Here is a 19,627-nt window from a genome sequence, read left to right as displayed (position 1 = left end):
CCACATAATGGGCTTTGGAATCAAGTGGTTGGGCCCAGGAACTTCAGCAAATTCCTATGAGCCAAACTCCCATTGTGTCCAACCTGAAAAAGAAACTTCCTTCTCTGAGGCCATCTCTGTCTACTCCACCCTGTGATGTGTGATTTAGAAAACCCTGGGAAAGTATAACAGTCCCATAACAGTCCCTACAGGGAAATCGAACCACTGTGACCCACACTAAAGAGCAGGGTTTCATTCTCTTGGTGTGTAAAGCTGAAATGACCCATCATTCCTCAGCACCCCAGAATAAACTGAGTGTAAGTGATAAAGGCTGGCTTACTGCAGAGGTGTCCACACAGTCACCATCATGGATGACGGGATTCTTGACATTCTGGTACCCGACTATACTCAAGAGTCTTAAATGCCAGAGTTTCCTCTGCCACTCATTAACTGCATGGCTTTATTAAGTCATGTGTCTGCTCCAAGACTCTCTTTATCCATGTGCAAAAGATATATCCTAAGGATAGCCACTGCCTTCGTGCTAACATTGTTTTTTGAAGCCAAGGACCATGAACAGAGGGTGAACTGTCACAAAAGCCTGCCATTGTTAACACCAAGACTTGGTTATAATGGCCTAGAAAAAAAGCCCAGTATCTTAAGGATCTGTAGAGATTCTGTCTGTTGCTTGAGTGCTCATTTGCAAGTAACATAGATTCCTCAATACTCCAAAAGGCTTTGCTACCTGGATCCAAGATAGCAGGATCTGCCTATTCTTGATCCACTCTCCCCTCTTTCTTCCTCCTCCTGTTTCTCCTCATTATCTCCTCTCTGTCTGTGCCTGTGATATTGGTTATTTGTGTGCATGGGGGGGTGTGTATGTGTGTTTTCTGAGACAGAGTGTCGCTATCTTCTGACTTTGAACTTCCTATTTGGGACACTCCTGCTTCTGCTAAGATTACATATATGTACTACCACACAACTTTCAGATACACCAATTGCTTCTTCTGGCTTGGTTTTCCCCAGAAAGAGTTTTAGAGGAGTTTCCCAGGAAGTTAAGTGGGTGAAAAAAGACTACATGGTGGTCTTGCCTTTGTGCTAGGTTCCAGACATGGAGCTGGGCTAAAGCTCTTAGAAGATGAAAATGTGGCTGATGAGGCCCAACTAACTTCTGTAGGACAAGACCTTCATAGGGGCTTCTTGTCTTGAAGGAACTGCAGTCCAGGCTAGATTGCTCATTCTATATGAGATAAGAATGTCACATCCCACCCAACACAAATCATAGTAACACATGAGTTCCTTCAAACCCTGTCCTCTAAGTCTAGGGTTTTGCCAAATGCTCCCCAAGTTATAGTTTTAAGTGAGAAAGGATCCCGGGTCTTGAGAAAGCACAGAGGCAATCTTCTGGTTGCTGAATTTCTCTTGGCCTTCTGCCTTGGCTAGAAGTTACCACAGAGTACAGGGACCTCTGGATGCCTTTGGTTGACTGCAAAATGGGAAATGCACTTTCTGTATTTTCCTTTGGTCCTTGCAGGGGCCACAGACCATGCAGGAGACAGGGAGCTAGAGCAGATAGGTATTTCTCTAAAGCAGATACAGAGGTCAGCCAATGTAGTTCAATGGGGCAGTGCTTGCCTAGTACATGCAAAGACCACCACTTGTAAGAAGCTACACAGGGTTCTCTGGAAGGCTAATCTGGAAGTTGACAGAGCCCTCCCTGGAGTCTTTCCATAGAGCTGCAATGGTAGATGTTTCTAAGAGGACTTAGATTGTAAAACAAGACTTTTGGGGTCTTGAGAATACTAAACACAGGATTGTCCTAGTATCCGGCCATACCACTTCTCCCAAACCAAAAGGGGACCTACAATCAAATGTGTACCTAAGTGTGTATAGCTGCATTGTTCAAAATACACATGATGATAGACAAAAGTAGTGTGAAATTCTGTCATCTCAATTTGACAGAGATGTTCCATTCATGAACAAAGAGCAGCTTTCTGTATAAGATCAAGCCAGCCAACTTCAGTTTAGATAGGTAGATGGTCTCCTGGTCTTAGCCCATATTGAGTAGCTATTGGCAGTGGGTAGTTGCTGGTGAAGGGAGTCCTTCTTTCTGGAGCATGTAGCCACCAATAAGTTTCTCATGAGCTTGGGGATGGCCCCACAACCATGTGCATATAGACAACACTAATCGCACTTAGTGGATTACTTTTTTTAAGACATGATGTTAGAGGGAAGACTCATTGTAGGGGATATGTGGGAAGTTGGAGGTGGAAGGGGGAGGGTACATATGGTCATATTTCATTGCATACATGTATGAAATTCTCAAAGATAGGAAAAATTAAAATATCCCAAAAGACAGAAATGACCCAAATATTTACTGTTCAGTAAATGGATAGAAAAACATGTACTCTATCCATCCAATGCCCTATTATTCACCCTGAACAAATAAAGTATTGATGCATAACACAGCATGGATGGATCTAGAAAACATGCTCAGGGATAGAAGCCATACACAAAGGTTTCATTTTGTGTACTTGCATTTCTATGGACCATTGAAAATGATTAAGCCTAGCCAGACAGAAAGATGACTGGCTGTAGCTCAATTTATATGAATCTTCTGAGGAAGAGGCCCTGGGGTTGGGATCATCCTTTGAGGCCTTGAGAAGAGAGAACTCAAGCAATATAAGTTAATAGCCACTAGGGGACCGAGCACAGAGAGGACTGCCTGTTCCTAGCTTGAGAACTGACGCTTCCATGTCACAACTAAAGCCTTGAGCTACCCTGCATGGTCTGTTGTTTGTCTACAGCTACCCCAACTAAAGATTTTTCTATAGTGCCTATAGAAATGGATCTATGCTGCTTCGGCCTGGCTCTGACAGGGGTCTAGTCTCTGAAACACACTAGAACCTCCCTTAAGCCCTACTCAGACCACCAAATCTTTCAGTCCAAGAAATTCCTCACCTATCTCATCCCCAATCATATTGCCAGTATTACTAAAGTGTCCACCATTGCCTGAGGTCCTCTATTAGGAGACCAAGCCAATAAGGTGGTACTCTTGAGAAGGCCTAGCAGACTAGGAGAAAGGGAAAAGGAGAGCTCTGATACTGCCCATCCTATATACATTCATCGGTCAAAAGGGCAGCCTGAGAAGGGGCTTTGGGGCATAAAGGTTGGGCCAGTTTTCTTGGCTTGTCTCTGAAAGATGCCCCAGAGGGAAGTGTGGAAAGCTGGAGACAGTCTGTCACAGCCCAGGGCAGCATAGAGACTAAGCACAATGATAGAATTTGACAACTTACCAGCCTATGGTTTACATGAACTTTTCTGGCTTGCAATATGTCTAAGAATTACTGCCTGAGGGTGTCTTCCACTAGTCCTGTCACTGTACAGATGAAGTGCCTTCTGTCATTTGTAAGTACTGCCCAGGTGCATTTTAGAGGCCCCTTTACTTCACTTTTTGATGCCTTCCATATTTTGATGCCTCTTTGAAGTACTGAAGCAAAACAGACATTTTCTTGTTTCCTTGGCTGTGCAACCTGGCTGCACCCCAGTCACATAGTCTTAGTAGCAAATAGTTGAACAGTCAAAAGGTTCCACATAATTCATAACATTCAACTGAGTCCTGAGATGAAGCACTGTAGGATGAAAGGCCCCACAACAACTAGAGAGGGCTTTTTAAAAAACTATACATGGAATCAGTGTGTACCAGCATCTCCCTCTTTCATTGGCCTAGACTGTACATAAAGACCAATCACTGGTACTCAGAGACTATTTGCCTAATCATCTGGTCCTCAGCTCTAAAAAGGAAAATGTCCTGTTCTCGAGGTTGGAAATAGGGGCCTATGTTTGTATCTAATTATGAGCGTGCCATCTCTGTTGATGTAGGGCAAGGCAAGGGTATTAACAAATACCTACCTTTAGCTCAAGATTTTTTGCTCTAGACTACCTAGCAACAGAGACTGGGGTCTTTTTTGGTAATCCAATTATCACTTAGGGGCTCATGCCTGCCCTAACCACCCATGATTCTCTAGAGCTGCTTGTCTTGAAAGTCTGGAAAAACTGACAATCTTGTTTGTCCTGTAGAAACTTCAGCTTCAGTTTATGGGAACTTTTTTTTTCAAAACCAACATGCAAATAATACATGCTCAAGTATAGAAATGAATAGAATATACATGGATATTTACCTGTGCCTCAGAGTTTATCTAGGTCTTTGCTCTAATTTCTCCCTTCCTATTAGCCCAGTCCTGATATGCACACATGTACAACTAGACATACACAAAATAATAGCTTGCCATACTTCAACTTACCCAATGTTCAAGGAAATCAGAAACTATGGAACTCAAAGAGGGTCCTCCCCAGGAAATACAGCTGATTTGTCTTGTCCTTGATGTCCTTGTCTGGTTTGCTCACAGAGTTAGCCGAGGCATCCCAGGCTGACTGTTGAAAGCTTTTACCACTGAGTCCAAAACACAATATAGCCTCATTGAAAAGCAAAAGCCCAGAACAGCCTGTGGCTGCCCCTCTACCAAAATAGCAGCTGAGCTGGGGAGCACCCAGGAGATATGGCTGAAGGCAGCCAAAGGGAAACTGCCTCCTCATTAGATATCCCCTCAGTGTTCACTGTGATGAACATCAGCAAGTCCTGGCTGTGGACTTCTCATAACAAATCAGATCCAAGAAGCACAAGAGGCCCCTTGATACCCCAAGGAAGTATCCTGTGAGTGGAGACCACTTTATGGGTGTGGTTGATGCATGCAAGCAAATTCTCACTTAGGTTTCCGTTGGAGTCCAGGAGTTACTCTGAACTTCCCAACCTCTTGCCACCTTATTCACAACAGTTTCATGGCAGACAAACAATTAAATAAAGGCTCTAGGAGCCCAGCTCGTGAATTTCAGAGTCCCACCTTGCCAGAATTCTAGGCTTTTCCCTTCCACCTCATCCCACCATCTGCCTGCTTCCTTTCATTATTGTTAAAACTATTACATGTTTCATGCCACCATGAAATATCATGTAGGACCCAACTATTGTTAACCTGGTTTCCCTCAAGATAATGGTTATGAAGGTCTACGCTACATGAACATCTATTAATTCATCTTAGACATTTCCATTTTTAGCCTATCAGATTCCTTTGAATTCTTTGACAGAATATTGATAAGACCAAATATCAGTTTGGAACTTGAGGGGCTTGTTTGTGGACTGCTCCATAAGTGACTGAAGGAATTGCCAAGTTCACTATGTGCCAAGGCACTTGGGTTCATCTGTCCATCAGTTAAGTCAGCTGCTATTTACTATTTACTTAATTCCTGTGGATCAAAGCCCCAGTGAACAGCTTCCTGAGCAGCTTGACAACACTTGGATTTCTGAATCTCAACCAGGCTCCTAGATAGGAAAGTGGGCATGGAAGATTGGTTAGGCTTCTTCTTCTAACCCAACACTCCTGCCTAACTGGTAGCATACAGTCCTCAAATGAATTTGGCAATGGGTCTATTTCCCTTGTTTGATACTTGCATATCTCAAGTCAAGGATGTGTGCAAGTCCTCTTGCTCAAGGGTTAGGTCGCTGCAGTGCTCTACTTTTAGGATTAATGTGGGAAAACTGAGGCAACCTGGTGTTTACTGGTGTCTCCCTTCAACTGGCATTGATCCACTGGATTAGCAATACAAGGCAGACTGCCTGCTCCCTGAAGGGTAACCATTGTTGTTGGGAGTTGTTGAATTTCCAGGGCCCTTCCACGCCTGGATTAGGAACGTCACAATCCTTTGCGGCCCTGCATGTATAATGTAGTCTGCCTATTTCAGTCAAGAGAGCAGCAACAGGGCCTAAGAACTCTTTCCCATCACTCTTCACATGATAAAATGGGCTCAGACAGTTGTACATGGTAAGGCCGAGGCCTCCTTCTATCTCCTCATGACCAGGGACCTATGCCACGCTGCCTCTGTCCACTACCTGGGCCCTACCCTAGATTAAATTTACATAGTTGAATTTTTGTGAGAGGATCTGGCAATCTGAATAGTTCTAAGTGATTCTTGTGTGCACAAAGGCCTGAGGCACATAGCTCTGGGAGGTTTACTTTGATGTTCACTTGGCTATGGAAGTCATGACCTTAGCCTGCTGGCAGATGAGGGGCTGCCAGAATCAGCATCCTATCCTTATTTGAATGCTTCACCTTCTCTCTCTTTTACCTACTGACAGACAACTCAGAGTTATTACCATGGCTGAACCTCAGATAAGAATATGAAATGGGGAAACAAAGTGTAGCTTTGCCTCTGAAGACTGCTGTTATATATAGTGGGCAGCTCTCCCAAGGTCCCAATCCCACAGCAGGGCCTCTTCCTGTTGTTTGATATCTTCCCAATCCAAGGATACATCTGCACAGAGGAATTCCTTACTTAAATAACTTTATACTTGGGCTTTTTTCTTATTGCAAGTTTTTCTCATTAAAAACAAACAATACAGAAATGCAGAGAATAGAATGGGAATCACCAGTTATTCCTCAGAAATGCGCACACTAAAAGATTATGTATTGGTTCATCTAAGTTATTGTTGTATGTACATAAGCAGTACATACGTGTGCATGGGGAGAAAGTGTGTGGGTGGAAACTAAATGGAATAATGACTACGATGACTGTTCTATACTGTACACTTTCCCCTGAACAGATATCTCAGTCTGCTCCTTTGCATTTCCATTTCATCATCACTGTTGGGTTCTATTTTATCAACATACCCTGATTCATTTAAGCCAGACAGTGAGGCAAACTGGAAGGTCACACCTATTTTATGGCTTGTCTTTTTATAAACTAGGCTATCTGTAGCTAGGTAGAAATTGAAACTGTTCTGCTAGTTCTAGTTTGCACTTGAGTGCCTTGCCTTTGGCAGGAAGTTCATTTAGTGACTTCAGCATAGTCCCTGAACCCCCCCTTAAGTGCATAAAGAATACCCTTTGTGTGAGTGACTTTCAGTCCTGTTTAGTATACAGAAAGCATACTGCTTTATTTGAAATGTAACAAGACTGTTTAAATGAGACATAGCAACAAAGAAACAAAAACCATGCTTCCAAAAATAGACTGTATTTTTATGATTTTTGACAAGTGTAAGTCTAAACTGAGAGGCCTATTTTATCTGTGGGCTTTCCAGCATTAACTTTAATATGTCAAACCTTTCATTAAATTTGTATTCATTCATTCTCTCTCTCTCTCTCTCTCTTCTCTCTCTCTCTCTCTCTCTCTCTCTCTCTCTCTCTCTCTCTCTCTCTCTCTCTCCCTCTCTCTGTGTGTTTCTGTATCTCTGTCTCTCTCTCTCCCTCCCTCTCTTTCTCAAACACAGGGAACCAGTAAAAGAAGACAGGAAGGAGACAACTTCCACTTCTCAAGCATGGCTGATGGAGGCTACCCTAATAAAATCAAGAGACCTTGCCTTGAAGATGTCACCCTCTCTATGGGCTCAGGTGCCCATCCTACTTCTCTCCCTACAGAGCTGCAGATGCCCACATTAACCATGAATCCCAGCTCTGCAGATCTGGGAGTGGCTGGCCAGTCATTGCTCCTTGAGAATAATCCTCTGGACAGTAGCGTTGTGAATAGCAGTGCTATGGGCTCACCATTTGGGGTGTCATCAACTGCAGACACGGGGCTGAAAGGACATGCTGTTCCTTACTACGATAAAAACAACAGTATGCCAGCTGTAGACCAGGAGCTTCAAGATCTGCTGGAGGAACTTACCAAAATTCAAGAGCCTTCTTCAAATGACCTTGACCTTGAGAAGATTCTGGGGAGCAAACCAGAAGAGCCTCTGGTTTTACATCACCCCCAGGCACCCCTTGGCCCCCCTGCCAAGCTTCCAGTTCAGATGCCACATATGGAAAGCCTTGGACCCAGCAAGGAGTTTGCATCTAGCTGCAGTCAAGTTGCTGGCGCATCACTACCAATCCTGCCCTCCTCCACAGGGATCAACTATTCCATTCCTTCTACCAGTAAGCAGATAGTTTCACCCAGTTCTTCAACGGCACAGGCTCAGGTCAAAAACCATGTCCAGAACATGCTCCCCGTCACTCTGTCTCCATTGTCTGTGCCTCAGTGGCATCATGCCCACCAGCTGAAAGCTCTTGCAGCCAGCAAGCAGGGATCTGCTACAAAACAACAAGGTTCCAACCGCAGCAGCTGGTCCAGTCTGCCTCCTCCAGGTCTCTCCCCGCCTTATCTCCCGGTGCCATCACCTCACCCACCACCACCACAGCCGCCGCCACCACCATTCAGCCCACAGAACTTCACAGCATCCTGCATGTCATCCAATAGCTTGTCTGGCAGTGCTGTGCAAAACTCGCCCAATGCCTTACTCTCCAGCATGGCCCCCAGCAGCAATGCTGCCCTTGGGCCCACATTGCCCTACGCTCCAGCGAAGCTCCAGGGTCTGCCTCTCAATCAGCAGCCACAATTCAGCCCCCAGAGCTCCATCCTTGCCAATCTGGTGTCCTCTACTGTCAAAACCCCACAAGGACACATGATATCTGCTCTGCCCACCAGCACCCCAGGGCCATCACCACCCTACCGACCAGAGAATCTCTCTAGCCCCGGCTTGCCACAGCAGTCCTTCACTCCACAATACTCTCTGATCAGAAGCCTCACTCCCACCAGCAATCTGCTAAGCCAGCAGCAGCAGCAACAGCAGCAGCAGCAGCAACAGCAGCAACAAAAACAGCAACAGCAGCAGCAGCAGCAGCAACAACAGGCAAATTCCATCTTTAAGCCTATGACCAGCAGCCAGCAACCCAAAACCCTGAGTATGATTATGCAGCAGGGCCTAACAAGTTCCAGTCCAGAAGCACCTGAGCCCTTTACCTTCAGCAACACCAAGCCCTTGTCACATTTTGTTTCTGAGCCAAGCCCCCAGAAGATGGCCTCCATGCCTGCCCCCTCCAGGCAACCATCCCTGCTCCACTACCTGCCTCAGGCAACACCAGCACATGTTCCTTCTGCCACTGCCTCCTCCACTGCCACTGCCACTTTGCAGCTCCAGCAACAGCGGCAGCATCGGCAGCAGCAGCAGCAGCAGCAACAGCAGCAGCAGCAGCAGCAGCAGCATCCTGATCAGTCTTCATTCCTTCTGCAGCAGATAATGCAGCAACCCCAGCGCTTTCAGCGCATGGTGGCCTCTGATTCCATGCCTGCTCTGCCTGGACAGGTAAGGTCACCTCCTATCTGGTGGTGCTCCTTTGGGAAATAACTATGTGATAAGTTATATATCCCTGGTTTGGGCAGGCAAATCCAGGCTATTAGCCTCACCAAGGCCAAACTTGACCCTGTAAAAGCCTGTGTGAGTCAGCTAGTTGTATGTAGTTAAGTACAGTGTTCATGAGGCCAAAAGTATAGTTGCAGGGCTTGATCAGCTCACCTAACTCTACTGGGAGGAAAGTTTCACCCATAATCTGTGCCCAGGGAAAGGAGTCAGACTTCTAGAGATAGACATACTACTTCCCTTGGACTGAGCCAGCCCCACACCCGGACACACAAATGCTTTGAAGGATGTATGGAAATTACATGGAAGCATTTGGGTCTTGTCCATACTGGTGTTACATTGGACACTGAGCCTTCTAGAAATGCCCCAGCAACCTTCTGCTGAGCAATCTCAGTGTGTCTTTCATCACTAGGCTAGATAGTGAGGTAGGTCCTAAAAGGAAAAAAAAGACAGATACCTCTAAAGGAGTTAGTGTCATCATCTCCATTGGAGGCTCAGAAGTTGGGATGCCTTGCCCAGAGTCACACAGTTAGCAAGCCCAGAGCACAAGATTAAAGCCAGAAAGTATTTCTCCAAAGTCTTTCTCTTCATGAAACTACTTTTGTCTCACATCCCTCATCACCTACAGTCTTTTGATTCATTAAAGGCAATTGGTTTTCCTTAGTGGTTTCTATCATAGTTCCCATTTTTCTTTGCTCTGATCCTGGCCTGTGTTGATTATCTACTACTGTGTAACAAATTACCCCAAAGTGTCAACTCCATCCTACATGCATATATTGGCTCACAGTCTCTGTGGATCAGGAATCATGGCTTAGCTGGTCTTTCTGGACCAGAATCTCTCAGATAGTCACAATCACATCCAAGATCCATGGGAAGGAGCTTGTTCAATGCTCATTCATGGCATCATTAATAGGAAGAGGCATTTTGCAGGGACCCCATTGGACTATTTATTGGCCAGATGCTTCTTCATCAAGTATTAAACAACATGGCCTCTGGCTTCACCCAAGTGGGTGAGAGACATGCCATGTAGATGCAAGGGTGGAGGCATGGATGGGGGGAAAGTGCCAGAAAGCTTTAAGATACAGTCTACATTATCATCCAGGTGTCAGCCACAGGACATTTCAGGAAGGCCTGGCTTCCAGGAGGCAGGGCTCAAAGTCTTCCTGTAGAATACTGTCAGTCATGATGCTTCTTTTCATTCACTGGTTTTTCATATGAGCTGGTAGAGTTGACACTTAACCATCACCCCACTAAATCATCCTCAGCTCTAAGAAGTTCCTTGTTAGAATGGTGTCCTGATGGTGTTTCCCTCTTGTTCAGATATCCCCAGAGGGTCACAACCTAACTCCACATAGTTCTTCAGACACAGAACCTGTGAGGCTCCGCCTTGCACTTCATTCCACAACCTCAAATGCTCAGAGTTCTTGGCCTTTGTCCCTGCTGGTTCCTATGCCTGGCTTTCTCTTCCATTTCTCTCCTGTCTGACTTCTGCAGCTTCTTCGAGCTCACATTGTCCCTTCAGGAAACATTGTCCTGCGTGACTTGGTGCTCCAACTTTCTGCTGGGCCTCTCTGTTCTAGAGAGAAGTCACAGAGCAGATATCTGTAGATTGCTTGGGCAAAGAAGTACATTTCAGGAAGTGACCTTCTTCCCAAAGGTGTACATGACAGCTTCCTAGAAACAGACTCTTCACCCAGATCTCAGGGAGCCCAATGAAGCACGGTGCCTGATACCATGGACTTGGCTATCTGCTGGGTGCATGTAGCAGAGAGACTCCCAAAGGGGTGGCTGGTATATAGAGTGAGTGGCAGGCAGCATAGGGCAACTATCTGGGGGCTTGAGCCCTTGTCTGGAGCTCAGGAGCACTGTGGTTTGATGTCATTGTAGGGCTGTTGCCATCGCTGTGCGTGGACTACTGCGGCTCTCTGGCTGGAGCACCAGCATCAGCAGTGGAACTCTCTCACTAGCACTCATGGACATGCGCCACCATCTACCCTTGTGAGCCACTTTGTTTTGTTCTTATCTGCAATGGGATGTGTTTGTGGTTTGACTGTGTTGCCACAGAGCCAGTGCAGATGGCTTAGGGGGGGAGATGCTTAATGATTTAGGTCATGAAGGTTATGCCTAGCTGATCACTGAGGTTGCATTGAAGAAAGTGTTTAGGAGAAAGACCAAGCAACCATGTCCTCCAAAGATTAGGAGTTCAGAAAAGCTCCAAAGACCCCTCATAGAGAGACTAAGCTCCTCATGGGGACAGCAGCATTTCACTGTGAGGAGTCTTCTCAGTCAGGCATAGGCCCATAGGTTGAGCATGGGAGTTTTCAGTCACCTCACTCTTCTCTTAATCCTCAGAGGTACAGCAATGTATGATTCTAGTTAGTACTGAGAAGAGAAGCACAGAGAAGTCATCAGAGTGGCCAACAGTCACCCAGCAAACCAGACAGACAAGCATCTGACTACAGAGCCTGTGCTCATGTAGCCATGACTAAGGCACTGCCTCCAGAATGTTCTGTTCCTACCTCCCCTTCTTTCCCATTTCCTCATCCACAAAATGAGGAAGTAGTAGTTGATTGAGGACGAAATTAGATAAGACATCTAAAGTTCTTTGAATAAAGCCTAGCAAAACCGACTTTTTGTCACTGCCTAACTACTGGGCTTGAGCCCTCAAATCTGTCCTCTGAGGTTTGAAGACATGGTTATCCAAACCATGAGCCAGGTCGGAATAGAATGTGAGCAGCTCTCCCTCCACTTGGTCTCTACCAGGATAGTGGCAGGAGGTATGGGCCTGGTGCACTGTGTGGGTTTCTGTATTCTAGGCTCAATGGAAAAGACCTTGTAAGCACCACATTCCAATGTCCTAAGCACTTGTATGTTCCTGCTCCAGTACTCCATTCATATAACATCTTTCTAGCCAAAATGCATCAACAGCTCCCTCTTTTACGGCCTCTCTCCCACAACCATAAGGCCTTGAAACAGCTTGGTTACTCATCTCGAGGAAGACACGAAAGGAAGAGGTTTGTGATTGAAGCAAAAATGTGTTACTCTTGTGGAAGAACAGATGGAAGCCCCAAAGGTGGGAAGTACCTGATTCTCAGCTTAGCAGCCGGGAAACAAACTGCCTGGCCAGGCTAAATCTGTAGAAGCAATGGCCGCTTGATGACATGGCATTCATTAGCCTGTGGCCTTTCCCCTCTATGGTCATGCTTACTGTGGGAAGACTGGAGATGCACATGAACCTGGAGCTTGGTTTTTAAAAGGAATATTTTCTTGGAGCAGAAATGCCCACTCTGGCTATTTATAAGGCTCATTCTGTGTTTCCCAACTTAGGAGATTTCCCCTTACCAGGAGAATAACGGATTAAATATATATATATATATGAGCTCTTCCATCTAAGCTACAAAGCAAATGTCATCCATCTGAAGGAAATCAGTCCAGTATGACAAGTGAAGTGAGGGCTGCACACAGAGTTGAGCTTCCAATCTAAAGCAGTTGTTGATGTTTAATGAACCAGGGCCAGAAGCAAAGTTCCCTAAGTCTTCAAAGCCTCAGCCAGACATACAGACAGAGAGGAGCAGTCCCTATCCCATACAGAGCTGAGGAAGAAAAGAGAGACACACTGCTCAGAATGTGAGTACATTCAGACAGGAGTAGTATGTGTAGCGAGTGGCCTGAGGTCTGAAACTCCTGCGGACAAGTGAGACTCCAGTAGTGAACACTGCGGACATGAGAAATGCAATATGGCAGAAATACCAACTATGCTACAACCCTCTCCAGTGGAGGAATAGAAATAGAAAAATTTGAGTCCAGGTAAAATTTGACCCCAAATAAAAACTGGTCCCAAGTTCATAATAGGAACTTGTCCTTTTGAGCTACTTTGACTTCAAATTACAGTAAAAAAAACCAAAGACATGAAATTATCGGGTGAGAGATTCCCCTAATGACAACCTTAATTCGTCCCATCTTGTTCTTATCATATATTAATTCTACAAAATAATAAATACCATTGGGACATGTTCATAACATATTTTGATCACATTCACCTACCTCCATGATCTTCACTTACTCCTCCAATACTACTGATCCCTTCCTTTTCCTTAATAATCTTTATACTTTTTATGACACTTTTAGGTTCCGCATATGAGAAAAAACATCATAATGTTTGTATTTCTGAGTCTTTCATATACCACTTTACACAGTGATCACATCACCAACTGCAAATGTTTTCTGGCAAATAGAGTGATTTCATTCTTTCTCACAACTGAATAATATTCCACTGTGCATAAACCACTTTTGTTTATTCATTCATGTGTTGTTGAACATCTAAGCTAATTTCATATCTTGGTTATTGTGAATAGTGCCATGATAAAAATGGCTATTCAGGTATCTCTGTTGTATGTTGACTCTAATACTTCAGGATATAAGGCCAGAAATGATAAGGCAAAATCGCATAGAAGTTTTAGGCTTTACTAACATTTTTGTAGTACTGGGAATTGAACCCAGTGCCCACATGTGTTAAGCAAGTGCTTCATCAGCCTGGAAGACCTGCTTTTAGTTTATAGATTGTAATTATCTCCATAGTGGCTATGCTAATTTACAATCCTACAAACAGAGTATAAGGGTATATGTGTCTCCCCATCTTTGATAAAACTTACTGGGTTTTGTTTGTTTGTTTTTTTGATGACTGCAACTCTGACTGGGGATAATCTCGGTGTACTTTTGATTTGCATTTCCCTGATGGCTAAACAGACTGAACATCTTTGCATGTATTCATTGGCTGTTTGTACTTCACTTGAAAATTGGTTAGTTCATTTGTCTATTACTGATTAGATTATTTGCTCTTTTTGTTTAGTTTTTCTCACCTGTTTACATATTCCAGATGTTAATCCCATCAGGTGATTGTTTGGCACAGATTTTTTAAATTCATTCTTAAGTCCCTCTTTTCACCCTGATAATCATTTCCTGTGCTATGTAGAAGCTTTTTAATTTAGTGAGACCCAAATTGTCAATCAGGCCTAGGACTTAGTGCAATTTTACCATTAGCCACTTGAGAATGGAACTCTTGTTTACTCCCAAAGAGGAAAGCAAGTGTGTTTAGATGGAAGTGATGTTGTGCAAGTGGCTAGCAAGAGGCATCCTTCAGCCACAGGGCCTTCTGCACCTGTGCTTTGCTGCCCCATGCAGCTCTGCAAGGCTAGGACTGTGACTGCATGAGGAGTGGGGGTATGGATGACAGCCAGTTGGACTAAGAACAGAAAATCCTGGAATCTGATCCTTGAGGCAGGCTGCACTACACAGGGGGAAGAGGGCGGCTGCAGTGAAATACACCAAGAAGCACATGATATTTTGACAAATTTTGAGCAGAGAGAAGCAGGATTCCAGTTCCACCTAGGAGAAAACTGGATTAATTCCTTTCTGGGACAGCTTTGTTTTATATACTCAACAAGAAGTCACATATCCTCGTAGCTTAGGAAGCAGTGGTTCCCTAGCAACTATGAAGGGACATACATCACTTTCCTCTGCCCTCTCGGAGACACTGCAGGACAATAAGTGCAAGGGCAGGGTCTTCCTCACACCACCCATGGGCCAGGACCTAAAGGGAAATTCACAGAGCAAGGATCTTGTCCCTGGCCTTCCCAACTGGGCCAAACATTGGACTCCAGGCCAGGTTCACTTATTTCCAGCCATGAACAGCCGAGGCACTGGCAACCATGCAAATACTAAATGGTAAATGTGACTTCGGGATGACTTCAGGTGGGCAGGAGGAAAGGCTAAGGATGTGATGACAGCAGCTTGCTGGAGACACCTGTTGCTTGGAAACCAGGTCCTTAACCTGGCAAACAGGTCTGAGAGTGTGCACAGGAAGGGAAAAAGAAAAGGCCAGACCCACCTACCCACACCTCCAGGCTGACCAAGAAGCCATAGGGATTAAGTGCTACCCAACCATCATCACTCCTTGCCCACCTCTCTCCTTTACCACTCCATACCCCTGGAGCCTTTAAATAGAGTATCTGTGCTGCCCCAAGATTCCTTTTGAGTTTGACTTCATGCTCAGTAGTGCATGAGCTCTAATTACTGCCCCTCAATACTGCAGATTAAATTATCTGCATTCAAACTATGGCCTCCCATTGAAAGCAAAAATGACCACTGAGGTTCAGAGAATTCCTTCTGCAATGAAAGTTACATTAAGCCCATTTTAGACTACAGTCAGGACAGAAACTGAACCTTTTCCTGTTCTCAGAATCACTCATTAACATTTTCACAGTGACCTTTAACTTACTGAAAGACATGACCCCTCCCATCAACTCAGATGCTGCACTTGGGCTTTCAAGTCCTCTCCCTTACTTTGCTGCCTTTTTTCTTACTCAGTGAAGTAGGAAAACACTGGGTAACATGTTCACAGGCATGTTTCTGGAGAAATGCAAGAGCAGAAGTCTTCAGGAGCAAGCACGGGGCTGCCTGTTAGAGGTCAACTGACAACTAAGGAAGGGCCTAGGTTTTCCAGATGAAGTGGGGAAGGGAGACACATGTCAGGTTTCAAATAGCCACTGATCAGAGCCCAGGCTTGACCAGCAAACATCTTCTCTACCTGACATGGACATGTTTCCCTGAGTGAGCACTATTATTTTGTATCTAACATGGGTGGATACTGTAAGAGGAGACATGTTAGGTACATTGTGACATACGTCTCAGAGATTGGTAGCTGCCACCTCAGTGCTGAGCAGCTGTGCTTTAACCACTCTGGATGGACAGGAAATGAAACAACAATGGTCAAAACTCAGCACTAAAGTTGCCAGGAATCAGTGTTTTTTGTTTTTTGTTTTGCTTTGGTTGTTTGTTTTAGTTTCCTAAGTATTGATAATTATGCTCCACCTTAAAGCTTCCCCCTTTTTGATCTACCAGGATCATAAATCACAGGTGTATGGAAACCTTGCCTAAGTCTATTGTGCTTTTAGAGGTTGGCAGAGCCCATCACTTCAATCTGCCTTTAGAAAGCTCTGTGTACTCTGACTTGACTGCTTTTGAGCTTGAAGGGAGTAGCAGAGTAGACTAAAGTGAATCTTGAAAACTTGCAGACTCCAAATTCTCACATTAGAGCAATGATGGATCAAACATATTTGTGTTGGGGGATGGTCTAATGTATTTTGATGCTAATCACTTCTTACTGGCTGTGTGACCCACCTTTTGCTTAATTAAAAAGCCATCCCACCTGGGCAGGACAAAAAAAGATAGTGAGACTTAGAGAGAGAGGAATCCTTAGAAAGAAAGAAAGAAAGAAAGAAAGAAAGAAAGAAAGAAAGAAAGAAAGAAAGAAAGAAAAGAAAAGAAAAAAGAAAGACTGCCATGAGGAGAAAGGAGAGAGACCTGAGGAGAGGAGAGAAAGGCCGCCATGAGTTAGCTGGAGAAGAAGCACATGACTGGTGTGGATGGAGAATTCAGCCTAGATAAGAAACATTAACCAGTATTTAAGATTACGGATGGGAGGTAGCTTGATAAAGGTTATTTAAAACCGATGGCATGGGATGGAGACAGAGATCCCATGCCTGCCCCACTATAAAAAGTAGTTTAGAGGATTGATATCTGCCCTGATCCAGGTTAACTAAGACTATTTTAAAATATAACAAGTGTCTGTGTTTTGATTGATTGCTAGCCAAGGCATACTAATAATATAGGTAATACATGTAATTTTAAAACATTATATTTGGGGGAAAATCGTGTGTTATGAATACATGCATTTTCTTGTTATTACTTCCTAAACAATATAGCATAATTATTTGCATTAAATTACATATTGTAAGTACTCTAGACATGACTTAAAGTATAAAAGGATGTATATAGAGTCTATAGAAATTAAAAAATGGTTGAGATAGATGAGGCTATGCAACATACAGTTGTGTATCATAAGGCGGCATTTCTGTCCACCTAGACTGGATGCCCAAGAGTGTTTCTCTAAGATTATAATGGAGCTGAGAAATTTCTGTCATCTGGTGATGTCATAGCCATTCTGCCTGAAGGTGTTACACTACTGTAGTGGTGCTGGGGTAATCAAACCGACTTCATTGCCAGCCCAATAAGAGAAGAACACGTGCAATCACGTATCAAATACTTCATGTTTGTAGTGAGAAAAAACTGGCTAGGTTACTAGTCCTTTGTATTTCCTATGCTTTTGGGTTTGAGTATGTTCTTTTCACTTATAAAAAAGAAATTTACTGTAGAATAGTTGCCATGTTATGCTGGCAATTGCTCATCTATCTTGTTTACTGAGTCTCTTGATTGCATCATGATGCCACAGCAGAGTGATTTACTTGTATGTATCCTGTAGATTTGTCTAAGTGCACTCAATGATGTTCTCACAACGATGAAATCACCTAGCAACACATTTCTGTGTCCCTATCATTAAGTGACACATAGCTGTGCCTGAAAGCAACAAAACAGAAAAGGAAACACTGGTTTTAAAACACTTGTTAGTCCTCCACTAATCAAAAGCAACCCTTTCCAATGTTATTAATGTAAAGTATCAAAAGAGCATTAAGCTGGCTGTCTATTTTCCTGCTTAGGAGCAGAAGTGAGGTATGCCTACTCACCACTTAGTACAAACCATGTCTTAGTGAGCACATGTAAGTTAATGATGCAGAACTGACTTACTGCACACAGCCAATGCATAGACATAAATTTTCCAGTAAATTAAACCATGTGACTCCCATCCTCTGGGCATTTTAAAGAAATGCCAATGTTGGAGGTGCAAAGAAATGACTTCGCTTGGAATGGGCATTATTGCTGCCTTTGACCATGATGAGAATTTGCCTCATCTGTTCTCTAGGTATCTACAAGTCTGGAGTCACCAGAAAGGCTGACAGTTTTCTGGATAATACAGGCACCAGTCGAGGATGCTGGTGACTAGCCATCTAGGACTGAATTTCTAGGAGCAAGATCAAGGCCTTGAAGTAGAGTTCTGGAACAGGTTAGGAATCTCAACTACAGTGAGAATTGCTCCTAAAGCCTTGACACTGGCACAAGAGCCTCTGATAAATGTTCAGATGACTTGTAGGAAGTTGGCACGTCTGGTTTTATACACACAGGACCTTTAGTTTCTACCTGTTGGGGTTTGGTGATGTCCACTTTGTAAGTTGTTTGATCTTATCTGTGGCCCCATTTAATACTACCTTTCAGCCACAGGAAAAATATCTTACCTAGCTTTGAATGTGAGCAAAACATGTGACCCTTTAAATAAGTGTAAGAAAGTGAGGTAGAAAGAATGAAACAGTGACTGAGTTGCAGCTGCTAACTTTTGCAGAATGTTAAGTTCTTGAGACTATTTGGATGGTTAGTTTGGATAACTGTTGATAGATGCTCGCGGTCTTCAGGAGCCTTGATGACGTTGGCTGTTTTCGTGATGGGTAGAGGAAATGTCTTTGCCACCTCGTGAGAGGACACTGCCTGCCTGCAATGCATCTTTGTGACCTAGTTCTATTTCTTGTACTTTGACAGCATTTGTGTCATGTCTGAACATGTCTATCTCTCTCTTCAACTTCCAGCAAATACAGTCATTCTTCCAGTGGCCCTTTGCACAGTGTCCTGTTGTTGCTGCTATCACTGTTGTTAATGAAGTTTGTAAGGACAAAACAAGACTTCTGGCTGCCATTTCACATACCACAGTGACAGTCACACATGATAAGAAAAACCCAGAAGACAGCTAGCTTAGGAATTCAAGCCACTTATTTTATTGTTTGTTTTTAATGAAGATTTATTCATACCACTCAAAGATGCCACTAACCCTCCTTGTACAAACCACCCAGCTGCAGTCTTAGGAGCTGTGAGTGGTCTCCACTCACACAGGGTAAGAATAACTGCTATTTGTTTCTGACTAGCACAATAACATGGTTTAAAGACTATTTGGCATATGCTAAATAGTTCTTTCTTCTTAGGCTTAAAATGCAAATTATTAAGAACACTTATCTATGCTGAGCCTGAGGGCACACATATCCCTAGCACTGAGGCTGAGGCAGGAGCATCACAAATTCAACATCATTTTGTGCCGCATGAACTTTATACCCCACACACCAGAAAAAGAACAATACTGGCTTGGTTGTATTTGAATACACTTTGTTAGTCAGCTGTCTGTCACTCTGACAAAATGCCTAAGACAATAACTTTGTAGGAAGGAAGGATTTATTTGACTCACAGTTCTCAGTCGATAGTCTGCTGGACCCCTTGCTTTAAGGCCTATGCCAAGGCCGGACACCATGGTGGAGAGCACATAATTGATCAAACTTGCTCAGCTCCTAGCATCTGGGAAGCAAAGAAGCACAAAGAGCCAGGGATCCAGTATTTCTAGGCAAGGGTCAAGGACAGACTCCCAAAGATCTAACTTCCTCCTCTTAGATGCTGCCTCCTAACAGTTCTACCACTTCTGCCTTTGTACCA

The 19,627-nt window shown here is 44.0% G+C and overlaps 1 protein-coding gene across 3 annotated transcripts in view; it reads left to right on the top strand.

The window, feature by feature from the left end:
• MAMLD1 (mastermind like domain containing 1) overlaps window positions 1–19,627 on the top strand; it is a 115,649-nt gene that overhangs the window by 70,012 nt on the left and 26,010 nt on the right. For 2 of the 3 annotated variants that reach the window (XM_084788405.1, XM_084788404.1), the window contains 2 exons: window positions 7,298–9,151; window positions 11,093–11,203. In XM_084788405.1, coding sequence (XP_084644531.1) covers window positions 7,298–9,151; window positions 11,093–11,203 — 1,965 coding nt within the window. The remainder of the gene's footprint in view (window positions 1–7,297; window positions 9,152–11,092; window positions 11,204–19,627) is intronic. The other variant, XM_084788406.1, reaches the window with a different exon arrangement.

Source organism: Acomys minous (assembly GCF_964271855.1).
Source record: "Acomys minous genome assembly, chromosome: 7".
Classification (NCBI taxonomy): Eukaryota; Metazoa; Chordata; class Mammalia; order Rodentia; family Muridae; genus Acomys; species Acomys minous.
This window is presented reverse-complemented; position numbering and strand designations above follow the sequence as displayed.